Source organism: Wasmannia auropunctata, unplaced genomic scaffold, assembly GCF_000956235.1.
Source record: "Wasmannia auropunctata unplaced genomic scaffold, wasmannia.A_1.0 LD336116.1, whole genome shotgun sequence".
Taxonomy (NCBI): domain Eukaryota; kingdom Metazoa; phylum Arthropoda; class Insecta; order Hymenoptera; family Formicidae; genus Wasmannia; species Wasmannia auropunctata.
The window spans coordinates 1673490-1701402 of record NW_012026774.1 but is presented as its reverse complement, the minus strand read 5'-3'; the positions used below and the strand labels follow the sequence as shown (position 1 = coordinate 1701402).

The 27913-nt window shown below is 40.7% G+C and overlaps 2 protein-coding genes across 6 annotated transcripts; both read right to left on the bottom strand.

Moving 5' to 3' along the window:
- Window positions 1-122: 122 nt before the first annotated feature.
- On the bottom strand, window positions 123-8423 carry LOC105462021 (ubiquitin-conjugating enzyme E2 Q2). Of its 2 annotated transcripts, XR_976016.1 has the most exons (7): window positions 8098-8423; window positions 6578-6925; window positions 6324-6483; window positions 5252-5403; window positions 4822-5119; window positions 4645-4743; window positions 123-965 (listed from the first exon to the last, which is right to left on the bottom strand). XR_976016.1 is itself a non-coding variant. In XM_011708574.1 (6 exons), exons 1-6 carry the CDS (start codon window positions 8257-8259, stop codon window positions 4712-4714), a joined length of 1152 nt encoding a protein of 383 aa, XP_011706876.1. In that variant the 5' UTR covers window positions 8260-8423; the 3' UTR covers window positions 123-4711. The 2 variants fall into 2 exon arrangements, 1 of the variants encoding a protein (XP_011706876.1); XM_011708574.1 differs by having other exon boundaries at window positions 123-4743.
- A 1168-nt stretch (window positions 8424-9591) lies between these two features.
- On the bottom strand, window positions 9592-27736 carry LOC105461748. Of its 4 annotated transcripts, none has more exons than XM_011708349.1 (7): window positions 26907-27735; window positions 16678-18035; window positions 16372-16550; window positions 15770-15796; window positions 14425-14664; window positions 13251-13508; window positions 9592-13114 (listed from the first exon to the last, which is right to left on the bottom strand). In XM_011708349.1, exons 1-7 carry the CDS (start codon window positions 26995-26997, stop codon window positions 12919-12921), a joined length of 2349 nt encoding a protein of 782 aa, XP_011706651.1. In that variant the 5' UTR covers window positions 26998-27735; the 3' UTR covers window positions 9592-12918. The 4 variants fall into 4 exon arrangements, with proteins under 4 accessions (XP_011706651.1, XP_011706588.1, XP_011706787.1 ...); XM_011708286.1 differs by lacking the exon at window positions 26907-27735 and adding an exon at window positions 19534-20099; XM_011708485.1 differs by lacking the exon at window positions 15770-15796 and having other exon boundaries at window positions 26907-27736.
- Window positions 27737-27913: the final 177 nt, after the last annotated feature.

Genomic DNA, 27913 nt, shown 5'->3' with positions numbered 1-27913 from the left:
GAGATACGACAATACGACGCGACTGATAATTAAAATCATTCATTTTACACTTCCTCGTATTGTATTTGGAAATATAAAGAGGGTGTATGTATGTGTATATATTATATATATACGTCCAATAATTTTTTTTATTAAAATCTTTATTTTTTTTGTGTTTCGTAGCGTTCTCCTAAACAATAATTAACGTAACTTAACTGTGAAACTGTGGTGTAAGAGAGAAAGAGAGAAGGAAAGAGAGAAAGTATAATGCTTCGATATATTAGAATTATGGAAACTTTCACTCAAATCAGTAAATGGTACGATATACAAGTGGAGCAGATTTAAGATACGTAGAGTAATCTTAATATTATAGATATTGACAATGAGACGACGCGCGACCGATTAACAAAAATTAATCGATCTCTCGGTTGACCAATGAGTTTACGCAAATAGGTACGCAGACAGAGTAGAGACATAAGTTAACTTATGGGTTTAGACTCGAGGATCATCATCGTCCACGTCGAGAAAAGAACGAGATGTTTGGCAACAAAAGGTGAGGGGAAGGCGGGAGAAAAGAGGGGGTTCCGAAAATTTGCGACGGAAACTGAAAGTGTAAGAAAACCTTGATCGCAATCTCTCTCGACGCGCACGGCACACTTCACTTCGATCCGAAAGTCTAATACCCTCGTCAGAAAATGTTACAATATGAGAGAGTTAAGTTATATCCATATACTTAAACACGATACACAAAGTCGTTTATAGTCCCGAGTATCAAATGGATACGATCGAAATGCCACGGTTCAAGCGAAACGCAGATTTTTTTAGTACTTGTCGCTTCTATGTCTTAATTAGAGAATGCGTAGCCAGAAATCTGTAACCAGGTACACGGGGATGTAATAATTTCTATATATACGCTTGTATCGTGTTTTACATACAGTCGCTTCGGAGTCTGCTTATTTATGTTCCGCGTGAACCGGGTGCTCTCCCTTTAAACAAAAAGAAATAATTTTGTCATTACATCAATTCGATTATTCGCACTTTACTTAACGCATAATAAACGTATCCGCATTTGTCAATGAAATGTGGAAAGTGAACGAATGAGCTGGAAGAGACTTTAGACGACTATTTTTGCCACAAATACATCTTGGAATGGGATATGTATATCCACCTTCCCAAATTGGCACCCAATGGCCTTCGTACGAAAAATCTTAAATGGGATCATCACAATTTCATAATGCTTCCGTATTCACAAGTACTTAGAAAGTTTTATCCCATCCGACGCGGATAAATTGCTCGAGTATCTTTTTATTCCCCATGCTCGCGAATCCAAGTATCGCGTGAGAGACGCGATATTTTACAAATGTAACGTGGAAGAAAAAGTACGTTCGAGTGCATCTATACTTTTATCAGTCTTCAAATAGAAAGATTACTTCGAATAACAAAAATTTTACAGCTACGTTACTGCACACAATCGAAAAGGATTTGAGAAATGCATTTCAGAGTTAATAATCGACTAACTTCGAACTTCCACTTGTCCTTTAGGCGCACACACCTTTCGTCAAAGTGTTTTAATCCGGAACGAATCCCTCCCTCGGACAACGTTACGCGGAATTATCGTTATCTTATCTTATTACGCATCTCTCGTATCTCGTTTATTAAATGTAATTAATTCGAACTAATCGCGTGCATCATGTCGACCTTACGTCCGACACTCTTGACATTTTCTGAAATCGTCAACGAATATCGGGCAAGAGTCGAAATGTCGTGTTAAGAAAACGAAGAGTCTTAACGATATTTGTAGCAAAAATACACCATGTCACATTGCTCCTCGCGATCGTACGCAAATTACATAAAAAAAGAGAGAGAGAAAAAATAAAACTTAACAGACGACACAAAGTTTTGGCAAAGAACATAACGCTTAACGACGTCGACCAGTACTCAATGTCAAACGGGTGGCGGCTGTACAAATCGTGGGTAACCCGTTGACAACGAGCTCGATGATCGCACACCTATACTTAAGAGTCTATTATTTATATGACGATACTGCTCATATGATTTGCTCACAAACGAGTTTAATTGTACCGCGAACGAAACTAGTGAACCCACGCTACTCGCTCCAGTTATACCGATAATCATGTGTACTGATACATCATACATGCGTTATTGCCAATAACATATGTACTGCTCCATCTCCATACGATATTAATAGGCGTTCAGGTGTATCCATTCATTCTAACAAAAAAAAAAAAAGCAAACACGATAATTACGCAGACACGTACCCTAACGTAATAATTATAAAAGTAATGAATACCTCTGAAAATAAAAATCCCTGAAGTATAACAGTTAAACCGTCATTTAATTGGTTGTTTCAATTGACGATATATTTACAACGAAAATGACAGGATTTCCTTCGACTCTTACGAAAATTATACGACTACTTGTGATTGATATTCGTAAATGTTCATGTTTGACATTATGTTTGCAAAATGATGGTCGCGGAAAGTACTACGCATTCGAGATTACGTAGGAAGATGAAGCATAAGGAACAGAATGCATATGTGTATATGTGTGTGTACATGCATGTATACGAATCAGGATGTGTATATCTATGTATGTATGTACGAAACAAACTGCATAAATTAGAAGTGCGATACCAATCCGAAGAATATTATCGATTAACGCAATTTTTGCAGCAACTTAACTTCAATGCCGTATTTGTAAAAATGTATTTAACAATAAGATAATTTGGGATGATACGTGACTGTATAAAAACAATCGACTTGTAATCGACGGATACCGAGTTCAAATCCTGATTCTCATTTCATATATGGATGGTAACCCATTTTGGGAATCCATATTCCATTTATGAAATAACAGATATTTTTGTGAAAATGAGTATCCTTAACAGATATAATTGATAGCAAAAATTAGATTCACTAAATGTTACAAACATTATGATATCGTTACACTGTTAATTCTAATGAACAAATTTGCTTTAGAAGAGAGAAGTGCATACACAACACATCTTGGCCATTTACCGCTTACACAAACAATAGTCGATTATTATTGAATGCGTAAAACCGCAAAGAAATTCTCTATTTGCAATTGTTAGAAACATTTGCATGGAATTTATATATATATATATATATATAATTTATATATGTTTTCTTCGAAAACAAATTTGCACATAAGAATTAATTTCCGTACGGATTAATGTTTAGCTCGCGCATCTCTTATTAAAAAAATTATATCTTGCATATACAATATGATTTTATCTTATTGATATTGTGTCATAGAGAAAAATAATAAAGAATAGATTTTTAGAATGGATTTGTCGATGAAATACACAACCAAAACTTTTTAAGCTTCTACTATTGTATTTATGCCCTCTGATCAGAACTCTAAAGAGTACCTTGCATTATGTACATCTATACAATTCCTATATTCGATTGAATATTACACACAACGGAGATATATATGTTGTAGAAAGCTCTAAGCCGTCCCATTCGATAATATTGCAAAAGAAAAAAACCAACGTAAGCTTTTATAATTATTTACTGCATTAAGAAAGAAAACGTACACGCTGCTACAGCATCTATATATCCATATCCGACTCACTCTTATATGTCCTATGCAAAGGATAAACATTCACATTAATTACTGTATTGTATACAATACAAGCATTGTAAGATCTAAGTCTCATCTAATCCAATAATGGCTACGAAATATACTACTCGCCGAATGTAAAAAAATATCGCTTCTCGTGTCAAAAATCTGACTTGATTAATATAGATATAGACAAAATTAGTCTTACAAAACATATAATTAATTGCAAGTCTTCAAAGCTTGCAGTGACTTTTGTAACTTCTATGATCGTACTCTCTAGAGCCTTCCGATGCAAAGCTATGCTTTTATATTCTATTTAGCCATTTTATTTCCACATAATTTTTTTTTCTTTCTAAAGAAACGTTTTGGTTGTGCACTCACATAATTTTTCGATATCGCTTATGAGATATCTGGAAAAGGATTTCAAGAATAGAAGTGATGTACTTTTTTTCTTGAAGAGATGCATTTTCACTACCATTATTTTTTATTTTGCTTGTTTACGGCATTTATTAATAAAGAAATATAAGCCTCATCATTTGAAATGCACCGAACGTAACTGTTGCTTCGTAGAAAATAAAAAAAAGAATGACAATGATAAAACAATAAAAGAAAAACTTAAAAAAATTTGTCATTTACATATGTTACTCTAAAATGTTGATCATAATCTCCTCCCGTTAAAGAGACAGGAAGCACAATTGCGTGAACGCATTTTGTTTTTTCTAAAATAATCATACTGTTTCGCACGTACAACATATGTATCTTCAAGGAGCACATAAAATTACTATACTTGTAATATAGTAACAACTGGGATTCTTGGAACATAAGAATCAATTTCAAGCGAAATGATACCTTACATTTATCGATACAATTCGCGATTCTAACTACTAATGACCGAAAAAAAAAAAAAAAAATATGGATATGTAACCAAGGTATACGGCAGCTTTTTTAGCCATCAAAGGAATTATATACGTTAGATTAATTCAGTATCTTAAGTTACCTAGTTACTGTTGTGTTTGTGTATCAAATCATTATCATAACAATTACTTGTTGGGCACACACCGAATTAAAGTCTCAGCTGTAAGCATGTATCATATTTTCGGTACTTCTTTTCCGCAATCGGTCTTCATTAGCCATCCTCCTTCGGGGGTGTGAACCAACCTGCCGAGACACAAACGCCACATTTTTTTTTAAGTGACGTAACAATTAACGAGCGACACAAAACGAATAAACGCTCACCATTCTTTTCATGTATTTGTACAAGAGACTTGAATGACTGTTGGGCACGCGCCAAACTGTATTGGCCTTGTCCACCACACACTTTGCCAGCGCCGCCTGATCCTTGGAACTGTATACGCGCTTTTCCCTTCACTAACGTCGCTGAAATTTGCATTATAACAGCTTCTACCGTGTACGCCGAACTCCAACCCTGTTTCGTGAGAAGTTCCATACAGATGGCACCTCCCACAAGAACGTATCCACCAGATATGATAGGATGTACGACTCTTACAAATGGAGGTTCGAACGGATAAGTTTCCTACGATAATATAAAACATTAGACATAAAATAACATTTTAAAGGAACATTTAGGGAAAAAGGATGCAAAAGATAAGATTGATGCATTAATCTTATTCGAAATCTTGAATTTAGTCTTACACAAGTAAGTTACCTTGAAAAGCATGTTGAGAAGAATACTGTCTTTGCCCTCTTTCTCTTTCAAAAGAATGAGATCGCTATGAAGTGGTGAGTCAGGATCTACACACATCAATCTGATATTCCATTCATACAAACTGTCATTTACTAGTTCTATGCTATACATTCCTGGAAGAAAAAAAAACGAAATGTATACAGAGTGTTTCGAAATGTTCCAGAATTTACTAGTTCTATGCTATATATTTTTGGAAGAAAAAATAAAATTGTATACAAAATGTTCCAAAAGGGAGCGTTCCTTTTGACGTTGCGATTGACCACAGCCACTCACAGCGGCCCGCGGCCGATGGTCAATCGCAACGTGGTCAATCGCAACGTGGTCAATCGCAACGTGGTCAATCGGATGCCACCCATTCCAGAATTGTTTGACAAATTTCCGAGTGAATTTTCCACATCATGATAAACAAAAAAGTTTATATAAACAGTGTCCATATAAAATGTGTCCAAAAGTTCGGAAAATAAAAGTTATTATCGAAAAATTCAACAAAATTTTTCAATAACTTTTCAAAACTGACAAAATCTGATTAATATTAAATCACAATTCATAAAAAATATTCAAAATGTTCTAATTAAATTTAAGATAATGACACGGATAATGCCATATCCTTTTAGAAGTTCCAGGAAAGTTACAAATAATTTCACAAGCATCAAAAATACATTGATGAATAATACAAAAAAATGTTAATAATTTTATTTATTACATTGATTTTTTCCTTTTTAAGTGAAATTGAATATACAAGAGAATTAAAATTGTCTGCATTTTAATGGGAGAACATCTTTCTTGTGAATATTTCTTATAAACTCTAACAGTACAAAACTTTGAATATAATCTTTCAATGATTTATACCTAATCCTTCAACTATTATCCCATGCATTTTTGGACATAAGTTTGCACAATTTTCTTGTTTACTGTAACGTGAACAATCCACTCCAAAAACTTGCCAAAGAAATTTAAAAATATTATACATAAAATGCGTGTATTATTAAAATTCGACTCGATTGTAATAGTAAAAATTAAAAAAATAACATACCCTTTTTAAAGCTGTCACTTCGGTATATATCACGTAGTTCTTTCATGAGTCTATCGGTGGCTTGTACACTTCCACAAACAGATCCTTTTAAATAATCTTGTCTCTGATTCTGTCTCAACCTTTCCAACGTCGCAAGATGTTCCAAATCCATTTCTTCACTCTGCATCATTAAAGATCAATGCCAGAGATTAATGACAGAAACAACTTGAAAAAAATCAGTAGTATAAACTAATCATAAGTTCAATTCTTCTTACCTTATTCTTAGAATTAGCGTCCCCTTCGTCCATGTCTAGATGAAGGTCTTCCTCAGTCTCGCTCTCTTCATCCTCGTCGAGATCGTCTAAGTCTTCGGCGTCCATCCTTTGCGCCACAGCTTCGTTCGAGCCGCCTAAACGTAAGGGATCCAACGCGGTTCTCAGCCTCTCGACGTCCGGGGGTTCCGGTAACGAGTGTAGTCTGCATAACTCTTTCAATAGGATACCAACTTGGTTGATTACATGGTTGTCGCGGCCTGTTGTGTTACTTAAAATTTGTACAGCGTTCGTAACACTAGTCTCCTCGGATTCGGCGAACCAGACGGGCGGCGTTGAAGGATAGGTTTCCTACGTAAACATCATGAATATTAGTGCAACTTTATGGCTATGACAAACGATAATTCATATAACTTAATGCGTTCAATGTGAACTGGCAATACGTTTGGCTGTACCAGGATCGCATTGTAAAGGGAGACAAACGAAAGATAACAAACTTTTAACCCCGGACCGTACCTCTCGCGAACACGACACGCAATTACGCATGTCACACGTCCATTTAAACTCGAAACACCAAAAAAAAAAAAAAAAATTCGCACACACCGACATCTGTCGCGTAAGCGGTAAATGATGTGAAATATCCAATACGCTGTAATCGTATGAGCGGGTAATACGCATTGCAAAAGGATCGCGCTCGATTGCGACGTTCCTCGTGCTGACATCGCGCGCGACACACACAGACACACAGACACACACACAAATCGCCCCGTCGTCGCGTAAGAAAAGAAAAAAAAATCAACTCGCAACCGTCGATTAAAAATTGCGTTGTCAAAGTGAGGGGATCGAGCGACGGGCGAAACGCGCGGGATTCGCGAACGAGTCTTCTTTGTCTGGGGATCCTCTTCTCTCCTCCGGACCTTTGTCTCTGACACTGTCGGCGTAGCCGAAAGAAAAAAAAAACAATGCTCCGCAAGATCCGGAACGGCCGAATATCCTCCTGCCCGCGAGGAAGTCAGGCATCGACCCCTTTGACGCGTCGTTTTATCCACCGGGACGGGAGTTCCTCGCGGTCGCGAGGGGAAAAGAAAAAGCGAGGAAAAAAATCGATCGAGAGACGGCGTCGAGACGATCGAGAGAGGGAAGAGAGAGACGTGTGGGAACGATCTCGAGCGGCCGCGCGCGGTGTGTGTCGTCCCCCCCCTCCCCCGCCCCGGGGATACCAAACAACGTCGAGTGTCGTCGGCTTCCCTTTGTCCACTCCGTCCGAAACTCCAGCCGACGGGGATGTTCCTTACGAAGCCCCGGAAGGGGGGAGGGGGAGGGGGAAGACGGGGATAAGCAAAACGAGACGAAACAGCGGCAAACGAATGTACCGATACGTACCTCACGCACTCTCACTCATATTCACGCACACACGGTGGGGCGGTCGGAAAACGACCGTCTTTAAGAGCGGCACTTCGGCGATTACACCCGACGTTACTCCCCATCCCCCTCGCCGCGCGCGCGGCGTGTGTTGCACTTACTGTGATATTGGCGTGTATTTCGTACTTCTTCCCATTTTTACCGACGAATCTGCAGCTGAGCTCGTCCACGCTCGCAGACATTATCTGAAACCTCTCATGGCTCTTGGGGAAGACGGATTCGAGCGTTTTGATTTCCTGCTTGAGGGTGTTCAGACAAGCCATTTGCGGGTGCGACGTTACGGGGCGGAGCGGCGCGTATACTACGGCGGGCCACAGGAGACGGATTTTTACCCCGTCCGAACGAGACACGGACGAAATAGGTAACCGTGGTGTCAGAGACAAGATGATTCCGATGACTACCCGACAAAATGGCGACCGCGACTAGCCGCCTCGGCCGCCCTCGTACGGGCTCGTTATGTTTCGCCGCCGTAGACGCGAGCGCCATCTCTGTGCCGCTCCGTGGATCCCAAACGAATCCGCCGGGTGACGTACTTCCGCCCAGTTCCGCCGCGGCCCGCGAACGTGTCGTGAGGTTATACGGGCCGATGGTGCCATTGCGCCGCGTAGAGACGGGATTTGAAAAGGAGACCTCTCGTCGTTTCTCGTGGCTTCGATCTTTTCGCACCCTTTTCGTTAACACGTCCTGCAATCCTTATCGTCCCTTTTCGATTGCCGTTTATACTGATGCGTCAATAAAAGAAGTAGTCCTGCAGCTGTAAAAGTGCGCGAGACAGTTCTTCGGATTGGAAGTACTCGTAAAGAAAAAAAAACATTTATTATACGGACGGCGTCCGTATAGGTGAGTGCTGGGCGCGCTTATTTTTTATGCTTAGCAAACTAAATGTCTCTAATATTACATGGTTTAACAAGTTTATTTAACTCGTTAATATATAACTGTATATAGCTACAAATTGATGGCCAGGGTGCAAAGGTAAAGTACAAATAATTGCACTTGTCATTATTTATTAATTATATTTAAAAATTTGATTAGGTTACACCACAACTGTGGTTACACCAGAGAGAACGCACAACCGCGTATCAAACTTAGTACTGGCCGTTAATCTGTAACTGCAGTTATTAAATATTGTATGTATTATCAAAGAATAGACTCATTTCAACCCCTTTAAAACTAATTTCGATATCATTTGAGAACTGTAAGTTTTTATAGTAGATAATTTACGTTGCCACTTTTTAGACAGAAATCGGCCTTTATTTCATATATCTTTTCCCACAACGAAATTATCGTATAAACGTTTTCCGATTTTAATTAAACCTCTGTTTATGCACATTGCTTAAATTATTTGTGAATCGTTCATGAATCAAAATGACTGGAAAAAAATAAACAAATACAGAAGGGAAAGTTTGAGTCTCAAACTTTACGGAAAGAACCGCGGAATTGATTTTTGATTTAAAAAAATGCATATAATTTATATTTATATATTAAATATATTTATGTTTATAAATATATTAAGTTATACAACATAATACAAAAAAAACCGTGACAGCGCGTACACACGCGAAGGATGTAGGACGCGAGAAAATAACTGGCTTGCATTGATTGTATCATGAATTTATTTTGAAATATCTAGTAGTTCTATTTCCTTATGCTCTATATGTACAAATGATAGCGTGATAAAGTATAATACACAGTTTTAACAAACGTTAACAAATGAATGCTAATCTAACATATTAAAAATGATATCATACTCTTAAACGTCTTGGACTGGAGCAATCTCTTGCGTTTACCTCGAGAGGGAATAAAATCACGTACGCGACGCGGTTTGCGCGGTTAAGTAATAAAAAAAAATGGTATGCGTTCCCGCTAAAATAATTTAAAAAATTCTAGACTTTTTTTCATCGCGTCAAAAAAATCACACACAACGTAAAATCGACATATACTTTCCTTTATCGCAAGTTACAACAACGTTCGATATAATTATATCAAACTTACTCGCGAACGTGGTAAAAACAAAAAACGAAAAGCGTAAAAATGAAAAAGTGACTGTACATCTCAAATGCAATTAATCGTAGATGCGCCGTTTTGTACATAACACGGAATATCGTAAGAAATTAAATAACGTTAGCATTGATTAAATGAAATAATATCACCCCGCTGTCAAAAAAACGTTTTTATTCAAATAATAAACCGCCAAGCGTTCCTCCGTCTTCCGACCTCTTCTACATTATCTTGAACCACTTTGTTTGTAACAGTAAGATATACCAGTCCAAAGTCTCTCGATAGCGCAATGCAAGGTGTCTTTCAAATTTGTAATACCACAAAATATTGTTTCATAAATAATACACTATATATTCACTACGACAGAATATCGAAACAATTTCTGCCTTACGCGAGAGATTCACGTTCGACGTGAATTAGTCGTTATAATTATCTCTTTATATACACTTGGTTGCCATGTACACTTCTTTTTTTAGAGCTTTCTTACGCTAAAATTAGTGAGTGACGAAAGTACATATATAATATATACATACTTTAAGTATATATATACTTTCGATCGCCGGTCGATAACTCTTTAATCCTCTGTTCCACATCGAGAGGAGAGATAAAATAGCATTTTATACGCTCCCTTGAAAAAGAGGGCCTATTGCGTCCTGCATTCTATTGTTATATAAATGGAAATAAATGACACAAATTATCAAAAAAAGACAGGTTAATATAATGTCAATGTTTTGAAATAATTTATTGAACTGAACAGAATTTGATTTGTGACGTATTTATATGAATCATGTGTGGAAGACTATTTTAACGTGGTTTCAAATATCAACCAGATTTCTTTTCGTCGTTTGAATATCGTTCTTATTTTTTGTCACATTTCTGTATTATATATTCATATAAATATCTTAACAGCTTTCTACATAGGTTGGACATTTTTCGAATGTATACATAAATTTAACGTATCCGTGAAGCAGGTTAGAGGTGTCGAACGATCATCAAACAATTGCACAATTGGCCTTGGCACATTGGCCTTCGCTTTGAGCGAAACCGATTTTTTTGTTAAAATCGTGTCGTTTCTTTTAAACCTTTATTATATATCAATTATCACACTCGATGCGTATAACGCACTTGGCATGAATAAATATATTGTTTGTTTCACTTTTACGAGCTTTTTTACACTTTTATAATATCGACTACACGCAGTCTTTTTCATTCGACCCGATAAATTTTCACCTAAAACCCATCACGAGATACTTGTCTTCAACGAACGCTTAATAATTGTGAAATTTAGATACCATTGTGTAACAAATTCAAAAATTCAAATTCGGAAAATTCACTGTTTAAAATAACTGTTTACAGTGCGAATATCTGAAAGATGCAGCAGCAATATTGTGAAAAATACTATATTTAAAAAAAACATCCAAGTGATGTCAGCGTCATTTTCTTGTCAGTTTTGTAATTGTATCAGATCTTGTATATTATTCATATCTTCTACAAATAAAGTCCACGAGATATTGCTCGCTGCTGTCTTTTCACATTAAATAGGCATTTGTTCCACTCCAATATTTCGTTCGTTCCACCACACATCTTCTGTACACAATATATATATTTTTTTTTAACACTCGAAACGAAAACTGTTCAATAAATTACCTTAACGCTTTTTAACAAGTTTTATGAAAATGGTATAAAAACTCACGCAAAATTATCGCAATAAATGAATGGACTAACGCTTTTAAATTAGCTTGCAACTAGTTATCAGGATACGCACTAGTAGTAGCTAGGAACTTGAAGAAGCTTTACTTCCATTTTTCGCTTTTTTTTTCATTGATATACATTTAATATGCAAAATAGGTTATTCATTCTGAATAACTCTATAGCACGTTATGCCCATTTACAAATGGGATAATAGCCTTTTCTTTCTCCGAATTTTCTTTAGAACAGAATTTTCATACACTTTTTTTATACACAAAGATACTAATGTATACCACACATAAAGTATAAAGTCTGAAAAGAATAGTATTCACTGTTGTGCAAAGAGGTAGAAATAAAATGTTATGTGTTGCACGTGTACTTTTGTGTGTGTGTGTGTTTTGTATATGTACGAGGAAACGAAAGTATGTACGTGGAATGATAGGATACATTTAATTTAAAAGATCGCTCTCTTTTAGATTATCTATAACCTATATATAGGTTATGGATCTCTATTTTGTTCTGTAACAAAATAATGATCTTTATATTAAAACAGATCTCTAAAAAAAAAATGAAAAATAAATCAATGCCGACAACTTTCGGCTCCAACTTTCGACGCTCACTATTCTCTCTTTGCTGCTCGTGTCTTGACAATCAACAGATTGCGCATAAGTAAGGTGTGCTTCGTTTCAATAGCAGTCGTACCGAAATACCGTTTCGATTGCGATTTGGCAGAATATATGATTCAATCGTATGCATATTACTTTTCCTGAAACCTTAATTATGCACCTTAATTATGCATGTAGCGAATCACACACACACACACACACACACATACACATTGTCGAGACGCGAGGAGAGTTTCGCCACGAAAATTGAGCCGAAAGTAATCAGCATCTAATGCCGACTACTTAAATAAATCTTTCTACGTAGAAAGCAAATCTAAATTGTCAACCATATTTTAAATTTTACACGTTTAAATTTTATTTACAATCGTGTCCTCTTCAATACACTTTGGAGAAAGAAATAGCTCACCACTGTTTCACTTTACACTTTGAAGCGTCAATGTATATTTTGTCGCGCATCATACGCGACAGTTATAATCCTGTATTTAGATACGCCCATCCCTCTCAAAGGCGTTCTCCAAAATACGATGATGAGAATGAGAAACGATGACATCGGCTTTAGAATGCCGAATGGTAATAATCGTAAGTAGGCCAGTAAGGCTGTAGCCAATCCTAGCTGGTACGTTGACGCTTTTTGGCAGGGTGCTCTTCAGACGAATGAGCTGGGGAAGGCATGACCATATCTCCTCTATTGAACATATACTTGAATTGTGGCATGTATTTCATTACACTTCTAACTTGGATTAAAGGTAGATCTTCTGTCATCGAAGAACATTTGCCTGCTTCGATTAACATCTTCATTTGTTGCCTGTAAAATATTATTTCTTTTTACATGAAAGTAAATTCATAGAATCTATTTTAATATGACAAGTGTTAAATATAATAACTCTCATCATATTTATCTACATTTATTTATTTATTTATTTATTTGTCCATATATTTACCTATTTCCTTGATATAAGTCTATATGTAGTACATCTGTAAGGACTTGTCTACAACTCTCGATGTCACAGGCAGGAAAAAAATTAGAAACGAAGTCAGGAAGTGTCATCAACAGTTCAGTATAAATATAAGGTTTGAAATTTATACAGGGTACCATCTTTTCTTCAACATATGCTTTCTGTATTTGGTATGGCTGTACATGACAAGTAGATATTTGTGATTCTGGTATTGGTATCAATGGTTTCCTCCCTCGAGAATCCCTAAAAAAAAATAACTTAAACGTGAACACTACTATTCAGCCAATATAACCGGGAGCACAGACTTTTGCATAACGCTGCAATAACGCACAAGACATAATAAATAAGAAAATCAATCAATCAGAGTCCTTCATTTCATACTCTGATTGCTTGATTCTCTTATGCCTTATGTCTTGTGCGTTATGCAGCGTTATACTAAGGTCTGTGCTCTCGCCTTACAAACTCCAAAATCAGAACATAAGTCCCGAAACACAATAGGTATAGTAAGCCGTAAGAAATAAACCAAATCGCAGTCGAATCTGAAGAGAATAATTGATTATGATCGGTCAATTTCTTACGTGCTTCAGGCTTACTACACCTATTGTATTTCGGGACTAAAGCACATAGAAAAACGTAAAGCAGTAAGGCGTAAGCAATAAGTGAATTTGTTCAATCACAGTAGAGAATGTAAGATTATTGTCTTACGTTTTCTATTGTGATTGGTCGCTTACTGCTTACACATAGACTTATATAATAGACTGCGCGCTCTCATTGAAGTCTTTCGGGCAATACCAGAGAGAGAAGGCAATAGGAGTATCGCCCTTTCCTTGTTTAATTGTCTGCACAATTGAACAAGGAAAGGGCGATACTTCTATTGCCTTCTCTCTCTGGTATTGCCCGAAAGAGACTTCAATGAGAGTGCGCAATCTATTATATAAATATATGCTGCTTATATCTTACTGCTTTATGTTTTTCTATGTTCCATGAGCTTAAGATGTCTTCGCAACCTTATGGCCTGATTTTAGACTTTGTACTATCCGGGTAGTTGAACCAAACGTATTTTATGTACGCATTTGATCAATACTGAAATATTGAAATAAGAAATTCTCATTAATCTCATTTTATTTAGTTCTCTTAAAATAACAATATGTAATTATACCTTGAATTGCTGCTGCTGCCGCTGCTACCATTAACTGGTATCAGAGGAGGTGGATATTTCGTATGAGATGTGTTATGCACAGATGGTGTATGCCTTTGTGGATGTAATAAATTTGGTGCTGATGTAGGTACTGGCATTAAAGCTTGGACTTGTTCGCTTAAACCAATCATCTGTGGATATGTGGTTGCTGTGACTGCATTAGGTACACCTAATGTAGGTGTTGTATATGTAGTGGTCACCCTGAAATACAAAAATTATATTATTTTTTACTAAAATTATTTCATAAAGTAATGTTACTATAACTTTCATAAATTTATTTTATTCTATCGTTAAAGTCTTTAACCTCTTCGGCAATAAATATGAATGTCAATTTTGCGCGTGTTTATTTATTAAATTTTTATCTTATTTACATAAATTAATATATCATACTCGATATAATTGCACAAAAACAATATAAAACTTATGCCATGATTAAATAATATATTCATATTATATATTTATGCTTGTATAAATAACAAATAACAAATATAATTCAATTCAATTTTTAATAATTAAATTCACATTTTTTGCGATATCAAATTGTAAAAATAAAAGATAAAATAGAGTTATATAAAAGGAATTCCCATGTGCAAGTATATACTATATAAAATATATTTTATCAATCACAATTCGATAAAGAAATCAATTTTATAAATGGATTTATAATAATGCTGTCAACATTTATTTCATCCATTACTTGCATTTCAGATATTTTACTCATATTATTCAGGTTATTACCTAGGAATCCTGATTTATAAATAATTTCTGGAAAATAATGTATAATATATAATTAAATAAAATTATTTTACTTTAGAATCATTGTAAAATAATGTCGTTCGAGACTTTCCCTCATTTACATAAAAAAACTAACGGGCATTCAGTCTTTAGTTGGATATTGCACGGTTATTAAATTCAGATAAAAATCATTTCAGGTAAAAAAGGGCTTTTTAGATAACGAATATTTCTGATCTAGATACCTATATATATGGAGACTATTTTAGCCATTTACTGACAGCAATATAATAAACCATACATAATCATTATAAAATGTTGAATATGTAAACACATTATAAGACAAATAGATATAGTAACATTAATAAACTGTGACATAGATAATGTCAAGTAAATTCACAACTAAACCAATGTATTTATCACGCAAAGAAGCTTTAAAGACAGTCATCTAGATTGATTATAAATATTAATATTAGATTTATCTCTATAATTTATATCTGCTTGAGATATAAATTTTTGCATGCTTATTTCTTATAATCTATATATGACAATAGTATATGTTACAAGGACTCACCAGTCATCCTTCCCATAGGTGGGATAACTATACAAAAAAAAATAATACGTTGTATGTACAAATGCAGAAAGCTATGGTGCAGATAACTCTACATATAACAATTATAATTACGCTTTTTATGTATGTAAACATAATGGTTCAAGCTAGGATAAGCATATAGCTCTAATGCTTGATATTTCATGCTTAATGTGCTGTATAGAAAAAGTGAAAATTCTTTCCTTCGCTTTATTTTCACGCATTAATTTGCTTGATCAAAAGAATACAGAAAGAATGCACTTATCAATATTAACCTTTCATCAAAAAATTAAAATTATCTTTTGCAATGATTTTAAAATTTTTATAAACAGGACAACACCATACATAAATACGAGATAAACAAGTGCAGCAAAATTAATTGATTATTATGTACAAACTGTAGCTAATTGATTTGCTTTGTAAGCAAGTGCGTACGACGTAAGAATATATAAAGTTGCCAAAAAAACTATTGATAAGGGAAAAACAAAGATATCTCTTGAAATTATTTAAAGCTTTGTGAACTTATAACACGTGTATACATACTAAGCTATCAGAAGATTTTTAGAAAATTATCTATTGACATTTACCCGAGATTAGGTTGATTGGAGTGAACAGTTGCGCGTATGAGAGGCGGTGGTTGAGCTTGAGCAACCCCTTGCATGGTCGTCGTCGGATATACCCCAGGATATTGAGCTGCTGCTCCGCTACTGCCCGCTCTACTTCTAGACTGTTGGGGATAGGTTTTGGGAGCAGCGGTCATTTGTTGCTAAAAATCCAAAACTGTACATTTGGTCTGGTATACGATACGAAAACTAAAGCTAAACTATAATATGACGATTATCGCGGATCTCTTACTATCTATTATGATTTATAAGACAAGGAGATTAGCTTACGTTGTGCATTACATTGTTCAGAGTCGCTCGTATAATGCTAGCCTGAGAACCGAGTGCCGTTTGAAAGGTAGGTTGACCGCCAACGAGGCCCGACCAGCCGTTAACCACACCTGGAACGGTATTCAGCATGGGCTGCGACACTATGCTCGATCGACCGGTGGGAAGTCCCGACGGGGAAGAGTGCGCTGGATGCGTCGTCACCACGGGCCTCGACTGCCCTATTCGCGGCATCTGCGGTGCCGTGCTCACGACAGTTCCCCGCGGCATCATATTAGGCATCGGTACGGTACGCGAGCTCAGAGGTGGTACAACTTTGTTGGCGCTCTGCACGGAGGGAGGCTTGGTCGCCGGCGGGGTGGGCGGCTGTTTTGTCCATCCACCGCCGGTACCGCTCCCGTTGCTGTTCACCAACAACTGCGAGTCCATAACTTTGGTCGGCCAGTAGTCCTCAAAGCCGGTGCCCGGTGGAAAGTAACTCTTTATATCACTCAAACTAATCACCGAGCACGTTTCACTCGCAAACAGTTCGTTACGTATACCCTGTACCTTGCAGCAGAATTTCAAGTACGATAAATCCCAGCCCTCGAGCTTTTCCGCCTTGAGCTTGAGATTTTCCGTTTCCCCCTCGAAATAAAACAGCGGCACATACTGCAGACCGTCCTTCACCGTGTACGGTACCACGGACTCTTTGTTTATCCGTATGAAACCACACTTCTCCGCCTTACGTCCGCTTGTCACGTTCGGATTGGTACCGGCGGTCAGTTTGGTATAACACACATCGAGAAACGTATAAAACTCCTTGGCGTCCGAGAGACGCACCACCAGGTCTTTACACGTGAACGCGTCCCTGCCGAACTGATTCTCGCAGTGCCTGGTGTTGATCTCGTTGAACAACTTGCTCTCCGCCTCCGTAATGTAGTAACTCCTTATACATGTGCAACTGTAGATGTCCGAATGAAGAAAACTCAGGTACTTGTTGAGAAGCTTAGATTCTAGGATGCGTACGGCGCAATACTTTTCGCCGGAGCGAAATATATAAGGTATGTGACACTCGTCGAAGCTCGTCCAACCGAATCGTCCCCGCTGGCTGTCGTCGTCCGGCGTTGGCGCTTTACTTTCCAAACTGCCGGTCGGCGGTTTCGGCGCGGGCTGCCCGTCGGTCGGCCGTTTGTTCAGATATCCAAGAATAGAACCGGGAAGATTAGGCTGCGGTATGAGGCACTGTTGCCTCTGTTGTTGTTGCACCGCTGGCATGCTCGCCAGCATTTTCGCCTTGTGTGCTTCCACCATTTTGGCAGCCAGTTCACGGATTTCCGCATCGTCTGGACGTTCTTGCTTGACGACGACTTTCTCGAAATCTGAAAAAAAAAAACGACAACGTATAAGCCTTGTGTTGTGCCTCAAAACTTGAGTGTTTAATGCTTAGTTCCCAATTGTGCACATTGCATCGAAAGACGACATTACGTACGCGTGGACTTTCGAAGAGAATACTTGGGATAAAAAATTTACATTGTGTGTAAAAAAAACCTAGTGCTTTTTAACGTATCGTGGGAATTAAAAAACTAATTACAAATTGCAAGAATAAGTATTAACAGTAGAGGAAACTTTACTGACAGACACGCACGTGTTATTTATAAAATATATTCAATTGGCTATCAGCGCTCCTTGTAACGTGAATAACAATCCAGCTAAATCATGTTCCTGATTATTTATCATGTAAATTTATTAATCGTTATACGACAAAAGTATCTTTAAGTGCATCCGATAAATCCTATATATCGATTTAGTATGTAGGCCGATTTCTCGCGCGCCAATACGAAAATAACTTTTTTTTTTCTTTTGTGTTGATGCTCAGTCCAAACTATTACGTCAATCAACACAGCACTAATCGTACTTTAATACGCAACAATTAGATAATGTTAATTAGTAAAATTAGGTAACGATCAACTACTTTCGCGCATATCGTAAATTAATGTGCGCACATTAAGAATCAAATCAGCTTTAGTGGTAACAGAGGGAGGAACTATTTTCCTTTTTTATCATATTTGCCATTTTCCATTGTATCCACTTAAGCCGATTAATTTTCGCGCTGCAATCGAAACCGAAGGATTCGTTCCGCTCGAGTTTCGGTGATCAAATCGAGAATTGCCCATATAAATGCCAGTTTCTACCAGCGTACATCAACTTTAATCTCGGTTTAACTGACTCCTTTTATCTTTTTCTAATTCTAGAAGACGAAGAGGAAGTGTAAATCGAGATTAAATTTAATCTACATCGCTGGAAATGGATATAAACAGTTCTCTTCAAGGCGCGTCAAAACAATCGTAAGTCCAATCGAGGATTCCAGCGTGTCGGTTACATAAAAACACGCTGCGCCCGGTTCGGAGCGGCGCGCTGTCAAAAGGGACGCAGGTAGGGTAAAACCGAAACATCGCGCACGTGACGCGTCTCGATTGATCCTCGATCGATCCCACGCGCGCGCGGCGTGCAGCGTCGCGATGACGTGATTAGCGAAGTGTAAACCGCGTAAACGTAAACACTCTGGGCTCCGGCGACATTAAGAGTCTACCATCGATTCAGCGTCTTGGAAAATTCCTCGGAATAACAGTGATCGATACTAATAAGCGGATCGCGCTGGCGAGAGCTTTGATTTTTCGTGCCGCGGGCGTAGAACGCGCAAAAGGATATACGCGATCCTTTATCTCTGTTCGTCAATAATGAAACGATTTTCGCGTCGACAGTCGCCGGAGAAGAGGCCATAACGTGCGATCGCGCGATTTGCATTTCCGAATCTACGGTTCCAAACGACCGCGTCGCGGGTTCGCGCGAAGAGAAGCGTACGAAGGAGAGACGTACTGAGTGACATTCGCTCGGGTGCCATCCGCGACGGACTGCTTTTCTCGAGCCATATGGCGTCCGTGCTGCTGTCGGCACTCGCGACCGGTATATCGGTGAAACCGTTCCTCATCCTTGACGTTCGTGAGGGTGTCTCCCTTGGTCGGTTGCGCGAAATCACATCTCGCGGTGCAGTTGAGGCGATCCGACACGCCACAGGGTTCCCTCCGTTGAGGTTATAGCATGCAGCAGCAGCAGGCTGTCCGTCCACCTACGTGCACCGCTGATGGTACCGCGCGCGATCCATGTTACACGACGGGGAGGAGGAGGAGGAGGAGGAGGAGCGGGAGGACGAGGATGAGGATGGCGTATCGGCGGAATTACGGACGACCGTGCGATCCGCGCGTACGGGAAAGTTGTCCTGTCCCTCTAGTCGGTGCTCGCGCCGACTTTTGCAGTTTTCACGCTTTCCCCCGACGATGAGGATGACGACGACGACGACGTTTCACTTTGTGCGCCGACACGATTATACCAGGTGGCGCGAAAGATCCTCATCATCGTCACTAACACCACCGCCGCCGCCTCCACCACCGCCGTCGCTGTCGCGGCGACCGTCAATCGCCGCTGCCACCGCCGTCGTCGCCGCCGCCGCCGTCGCCGCCACCACCACCACTACTACTATCGCGCTCGATACGTCGAGGGTAAAACAGGGAAAGGACGGGATACGTAGACGGTATCGCACCACCGTCGACTACGTACATGCTCGTCGTCCGGGCGTAGCTCCGCGGGCCGCCGGAGCTATCCCAAGGACCGCGGCACTCTCGAACGAGGACAGCGCCATATCGTCGCGTTCGCGCGCGCGCGCTCGCGTGTACCCGGTGTTCGGTCGAAGCGAAACCTCGATTTTAGGCCGTACGACGACCGACCGTCCGTGTTGTCGCAGCCGGGACCGAGTTGACCGCCCGCGGCTCCGCTAGGGCACTAGACATCACGGTCTAGACCGTGCCAGACCATGCGCTTATACGCGTCTCTACGTGAGCGGCTCTCCGCGGCGGCCACTCTCTGCGTGGACTGTACCGCGCTAGATACAACCGCGCGCGCTCTCGCTCGCCAGTGTCGTCCTCGGCGGGCCACACTCGAACCGGCCTCGGCATTCTTGGGATTAAACGCGCGCGGCGGCGGCGGCGGCGAGCCCTCCTCCGCGCGCAGCGGCCTCCGCGCCTCCGCGCTGACGCGTCCGACGACGGTCCGGCGCGCGGCAGTGACAGCGCGACGTCCCACCGAACCTGCCGTCGCTCCAAGATGTGTTCGAAATACACCCCGGGTGTGATACCTCGGCTTGGCGCGTACCGATCGATGAGTGGCCGGTCCATGCCCGGAAGTGACGCACCGATTCCGCGACACCCTGTATATGTGAATGAGAGTACAGAACGCCTCGAGACTTTTTTTTTCTGGAGCAATTGCGAGGACACGCAGTTCAGAACGAGTGCACTCGGTGGTCAACTCGGATGCGCAAAGCCGAGCGATCGATAGTATTTCGTGTAAATCGCGAGTCTCATTGTGCACAAAATTCTAAACATCACAAATGGTCCAAAATCGGGACATAAATCTATAACACGTCTATAAGACATCTTGTGTCCCAATTTTGAACTTTATGATGTCTAGGATGTTACTCTTGTAGAAAGCAACAGAGAAAGTATACGTAGAATGAGACTGAATTGTCGATCTTTCATGTATAAACTGTGTGATAATGATTAGAATGACCGTAAATAATAAATGTTCCCCTACAATATTCATACAATATCTCTGTGATTGAAGTTTCTTTTCTTTCGTTTTAAGTTCAAGAAAGATGCTTGCAAATGACCTGTCGCCACAAAATAAAGTTGACTCAATATTCAGCCTATAATAGAATTATAAATAATCTGTTAGAGAAATAGAATAGAGCGACGATTTATGTTGTATACACGAGTAATCATTGCTTTGCAACATTCTTTTTGTTACACAAAAGAACGAAAAGAAACTAGAAAAATAGAACGACAGAATTAAACCCTACTCCACAGCATATATGGCAATCCGTACGTAATGGCATTAGAAGCGTCATTAGAAGCGATTGAATAGGATAGAAATTGGCTATAGAGCTAATTTTATGTCTGCTATATCGTTGGTTTTATTACATTAGAAACGATGAAATTTCACTACTTTTACAGTAAATGTGTCAAACATTTGGCATATATTGATCCTAAAAAAAGATTCTAAAAAAAAAGACCGTTCATCTGACGCGTTTCACTTTTGGTCGCTCAGTTTTTTTGGAGAGAATAAGGGGACGACGGACGCAGGGGCGGAGTGGAGGAGGGAGGCGCGATAGTGAGATGCGTGGATAGCTCAACTTAAACGACCGTCCATCTCGAATCGCGCGCCTCGTGTAGCATGGATCAGTTGCAGGAGCTAGGTACATACCGCTCAAAGAGTAGCCAGGACTAGCGTGTAAGATCGCGCGCGGACGATGTGACAACGTTGCACGGTCGATATGCTCTTTCAGGCAAAGTGCCAAGATTGGTAAACGCACGCGGGGGTACATAGTCGTGGTTTCCAGGTATCACCCTCCCCATTTACTCCCCTCATCCTTCCTTCCAACCATCCCTCCGGCCCTCCTCCCTGCTCCTCTCTAACCGCCCGCGCTTGATTCGTTGCCTCTCCATCATTCCTGGAACTCACCCGTGGGATTCGTCCCGATGGTGGGGAGTGCATGGCGGGGAGTGGGAGTACCGAAGTTGCGCAGAACCCAGCCAGACGTTAGCTCCTGCTCGCGCCATTGCGCAGTTCTTACGTATATAAACCCGTCGGCCGCCTATGTACTACATATGTATTATACTTATTATTTTAATCATGATTTACGAGCGCGGCGTTGCCGGTTCTCGCGCTCCGGGCACGCCCATTCCCTCTCTTGTCTCACTTTTCAGGCCATATACGCGAATACATAGAAACGCGCGCGCGGAAAAGCAACGTCGCTTGATCGATACTTGAGAAACTTGCAATAAAAAAAAATGACTATAGCGAATACATTTTCTACGGTAATCCCACGCGCAATTATATAAGATAAAGCTTCTCTATACGTTTTCCCCCAGCATTCAAATACATAATTGCCCCCCTCCCCTTCCTCTCTCGTATCCACCCCCGAATAAATATCAAAATTTCGCGAATGTACGATATATTCAGACACGATAGTATATTATTTATTCAATACACATTCAAAGCTTGTTAAATTTGATGAAACTCCTTATGTAAGAAACAATAGAGTATAGCACGTTGGAAATACTTGGTTGATTAGGTCATATCGCATCGAGCAATTGCAACGTTGCCGTTGCGGCCTTGATGGCACCTAGTTTTACTGCGCAGCACGTTGGGCCAGTCGTTTTGGCAACGCTGGAAAGTCGTAGCGATCTATTTATAGTAGCCCTCTAACGTTGCTGTTGCTATGCTGAACAAAAGGCATATTTGATTCGGGGAGGGGATGAGGATGGGTGGGGATAAATAGAGTAGGGGAAAACAGATCGGCGAGCGTAGGCGGTGCGACGCGAGCGGGGGGGGGATTACTAAAAGAACAATATGGCGGCGGAATGGGGATATATTCTCCTCCAATCTATCTACGTTCTGCTATAACTCGGCTTTCTCCATCCCTCTCTTCCGTGTCGTCGCTCTCTCGCTTGCTCTTTCGCGCGCGCATACCCGGTCCTCTATCGTCCGCGCGACAGTAGTTCATCCTATTTCCTGTACTTTACGAAAGTACGACCATGATGATAATTACGCAACGCGCGCGGAAACTCTAGTATGCGCGCGCGAGCGTAGTATAAAGGCGGGCACAAATTTCGCAACGGAACGTTAATAAGATGCATTTCCTTCTCGCGTCCGACAAAGAGAGTCGACGAGACCAGATGAAGGTCACGCGCCGCTTTCCCGCCTCTCCTCCCGCGAGAGTGGCGATCGCGGAAAGTAAAATAGAGCATATAAAGGGAGCAAAGGTCGTGGCCGGACGAGCGAAAAAAAATCTGGCGTAGAGTATCGCGCCGCACCGTTCGTCTCTCCCGTCCTTTACGCACGCGTAATTTCTTTTTTTCAGCTCTCACGCGAAATTACATATGGCGCCGTTCACTCGTAGCAGCTGACGAGATCTCGTCGTGCCGCCGGGCGCCGCGCGCTCCTACGGCAGTGGGCACTGGGCACACCGAGAGAGCACGCGTGCGACTTGCGCGAAGCGGCGACTGCGAGGCATAGCGCGCTGTGCCACGAATGGCCCTCGGCGTCGCTCGGTTGTCTTCGGCGAAGTTTGCCTCTTTGTTACATCACTCCTCTGCTCCTTATGTAGTACATAAGGACGGATACATTATGTATCTCGCGCGCGCGCGGGGGGGCCGCACATGTTCGCTCCTCCCGCGACTCTACTCTCGCCGCTCGCGTTGTACATAGTGCACACATATTCCCGCGTGTATACGTGCATACGCGCTAGCAAGCCGGCTGGCGGACACACAGGCGCACTCGTGGCGAGCAAGCCTTAGGGCTCCGCGTTACACGATGCGCGGTTACAACAAACAAGCGCCCCGTGCGTTCTCCGGCACATTGCATTATTACATAGAAACATATAGGCGCTGCGCGAAACGATTTAACGGCGAGCGGTATACGACGTATGGAAAATTCATGCTTTCGTAATAATAGCGCGCGGGAGAGACGCACACCGCGTGAGGCAATTTCACGAAATTTAAGAGCGACAACCTTCGTTTTACTTTGCATGATAAATACAAAAGGAATCCTATTCCAGGATAACGCGCCATAATTTTTTATGTCTCTCTACAAACTGTACTTACGCTGTCTCTACAAACGTATTAATATAGATGCTGAACAAGTGCCGTAGTATCAAGACTAGAATATTCCAGAATTTCATGTGCGTGCAGTATATTTGTAAGTTCCTTCATTCGAAGAAATGCATAAGAAACGCATAATTTTTTTCAAATCGACAATCGACGCACATCTGTGACAGCGCATGAAAAGATAGTACACGCATGCGTGCACATGTATGTAAAAACTTGTAAAATATATATTGAGCATGTAAACGAAAGTAAAACTTCTAAATCTATACTTTTCTTCCCTTGGAGAGTCGAACAAAGAATTCCACGCAAGTCTCTAAATCCTTTTTTGCTAATCACAATTATAACGATGAGATAACGCCTCTATGCAGTCAAAGATCATCTTACGGGTTGATTTAAATAAACTATGACATCATCCTACCAAGTAAATGCGCCCATCATATTAAATAAGGATCAACAGTTTTGTATATGCTTGTTGTATATATGTACAAGAGAAGTACATATGCGAGATGACACTCTACTGAAATTGTGTATATAAATAACCATATTTAAATCGAACTTATCAGTAAATTAGTCTTCTTTAAATTAGCCATCATTTTGATTTGAGATACATTGATTCAAATGTTTCGTTTATTGTTGTAAAATATCATTACGGGGCGGTCTCAATGTCATACTTGACACCGAGACACTACCGTGTCTACTGATCAAATTCCTGTTTTTTTTAATGCCATCTATTTACTTGGATATAGTCGAAATCCAGCACACGTGAAAAAGGGAACTGCTTTGAAGTAAACTGTAACACTTAAATGATACGTGTGATGTAAACATACTTTGACACAATGCCCGAATATTTGAATAGTACTTCGTATTATATATCCAACATACACAATAAATGCTATGCATCAACGAGGTAAACATGCTTGATTTCGTTAGGAATAGATGTGAAAACAATATTATAGTATATAGGGGAGCAAATAGAAATCGATATCAATGCCGTCCAATAGAGATTGCAGTTCCACGTCGTCTTTAATGCATCGTCTCAATGGAAATGACGCAGCCAGCTGATTTCTCGCATGATCGTCAATGCACTCACTCGTTACGGATAACGTCAATACTAATGTACGTAGGGAATCTTTGAAAATGTCATTTCGCAAATCGGAATACCCGCTCTTTTCCCGAATTTACAAATGTGATTATTTACCTGTAGTTTCGAAATAACTGAGAAATTCGAGTTAAGCTTTTAATCTCTCCGATTAATAAAAGAACTGCAAAAACAAAATAAAAAATTTAAGTATTCAACGTGAAAATGCAACGCTATCGTTTCCTATTCGCGATAAACTATAATGGACAGTTTTTACGTGACATTAACCAACCGGCTTTTACTTGTTATCGATATGTGTGTATGTGTGTGCTTAAAATGAACAAGTTACGTTATCAGCTATTTTTAGTGACTCATTCAGATAATAAAGGAATTTCTCCTGATCTCAAGATCCTGAGAAAATTCCTTGAGAAGGATACTGCTCGTGAATTTTTATAAACGAAAAAAAAACCACAGTCTATATTGACAACGTGCATTGATGTATCACGTGTCCTCGCAAATCAAATTTTAATTGACCAATAAGAGATCGATTTTTTATAAAAATCAATTCTTCTCTTTTTTAGCATTTTTTTAATAATCGTGTACTACTAAAAATATGCATTGCATGCGCGTGTACACGTGTATGCGCATATGCGCGATTTAATATTGAAGTTGTAAATGATATAGCGAGATAGAAATTCATGATTAAAGACTGTACAAAATCTTGTACAAGTTCGAATTGAAAGTGTTCACGTTCATTAAAGTAGCGCTCGTTGGCACCTCGTTGCATGGATAATGGCACAGCACACATTATCCTCAGGACGTCCAGAGGATGTCCAAACGATGTCCTCAGGACGTCCCTTGGATAAAGTGTGCTTGGGACAATGTTTATACTAGATATCTAATGATTTGCCGATATACCGGCATTTTATCGACATGTCGTACTCTGAGACGTCAAACATTCTTACGACACGGACGCTTAATTTGTCATCGGCCGACGGAATGGTTTGCCGGCCACGTTTTGCCGGCACCGCGCGAAAACCGCGTCTTATGGAAGGCTGGGTACGATTCTTGGGTACCAACGTCAACCAGAGTAATATGGTATAGCCGTGAAAGAGAGGGAGCACGCACTGTGTACGCTACGAAGAACGAAGACAGCGAGATCGCGCGTAAAACGCGAGCGAGGAAAAAGAAGAGAGGAGATAAGGATACGCGCGTGGAGATCGGAGATCCTCCACCATTACCGCCGCCATTGCCATTGCCGTTGGCTACCCGCCCGGCCCGCCGGCCGCCGCAACTGCCGTCGCCTGCTTGGACTCTTGGAGAGTCTTGCGACCTCAACGCCTACACCGCCACCACCCGCCGTGTTAGCGCTGCGCGCGCGCGCCATCGGCCCACCACTGCCGAGTGCCGCCGTCGTCGCGACTCGACAGTCGCCACCTAACCTCAAACCTTACCTTTGTTGATGTGGGCCTCGATGATCTGTACGTCTTCGTCGATGCTCTTGTCACCCATCTTCTTCTCGTTAAACTGGACATCCATGCACATAATTCCACGTCGGCCTGTGGAACCTCGTTCGCGACACAGCCACTACGCCACCGCGCATCCGTAACATTTACATGAAATTGGTTGTTTCCGAGCAGACGAGCGCGGGCGCGCGCGAAAATTCGTACGGGAGTGAAGGAACCGGAAGAAAAAGTCGCCGTCGTCGCGTCGTAGTCAACACGCGCGAGAGAGCACGATCGGTAGGGATGCGCTAGTCACGTTTAGTTACTCTTCTGAATGCGCTGAACAGTGAACTTGTAGCTCAGTATAGCTATGAGAGAGAGAGAGAGAGAGAGAGAGAGAGAGAGAGAGAGAGAGCCAATGAACACGTCTCAACGTGTCTCAACGTGTCTCGACGTGTCTCGATGGATCCCAACACATCTAAACATGTCTCACACATTCGTATACCGTATACCACGCCGTACACCGTCGATGTCGCTGTTGATGCGCACTACGCGTCTCCTCGCCGGTGCGATATTACATAGCGACGGATATACGTAGACGAAGCAACACGTTCGCGTTCACGATTCTCCCGTTCCGCGTTTTCTACTGTTTTGCTAAGAAGCCGACTGGGGTTCAGATCAGATTTGAATGTGGCACACGTTGCCAGTTCTTTCTCATACTCTCTCCTCTTCTCTCCCGCTCGCCCCCCTTTTCCCCTCTCTTTCGCTCCCTCTCTCGTCCCCTCAGTCCCCCTCGGTCCCCCCATTTCCGTCTTATGTACTTAACGGTTGCGACGTTGCCGTACATCCGGTACGCGTGGCCGCTTGGTGGGGGGTTGAGAATTTTCAAGGAGTGGGAGGTAGTACATAGGCATACATAGGTACCAAGGGCCGCGTGGTGGGGTTTTACATTTTGAACGACGAATAGCGTGGCGGGGGCAAAACGGCGGGAGGGGATGTACATATATATACAAAAA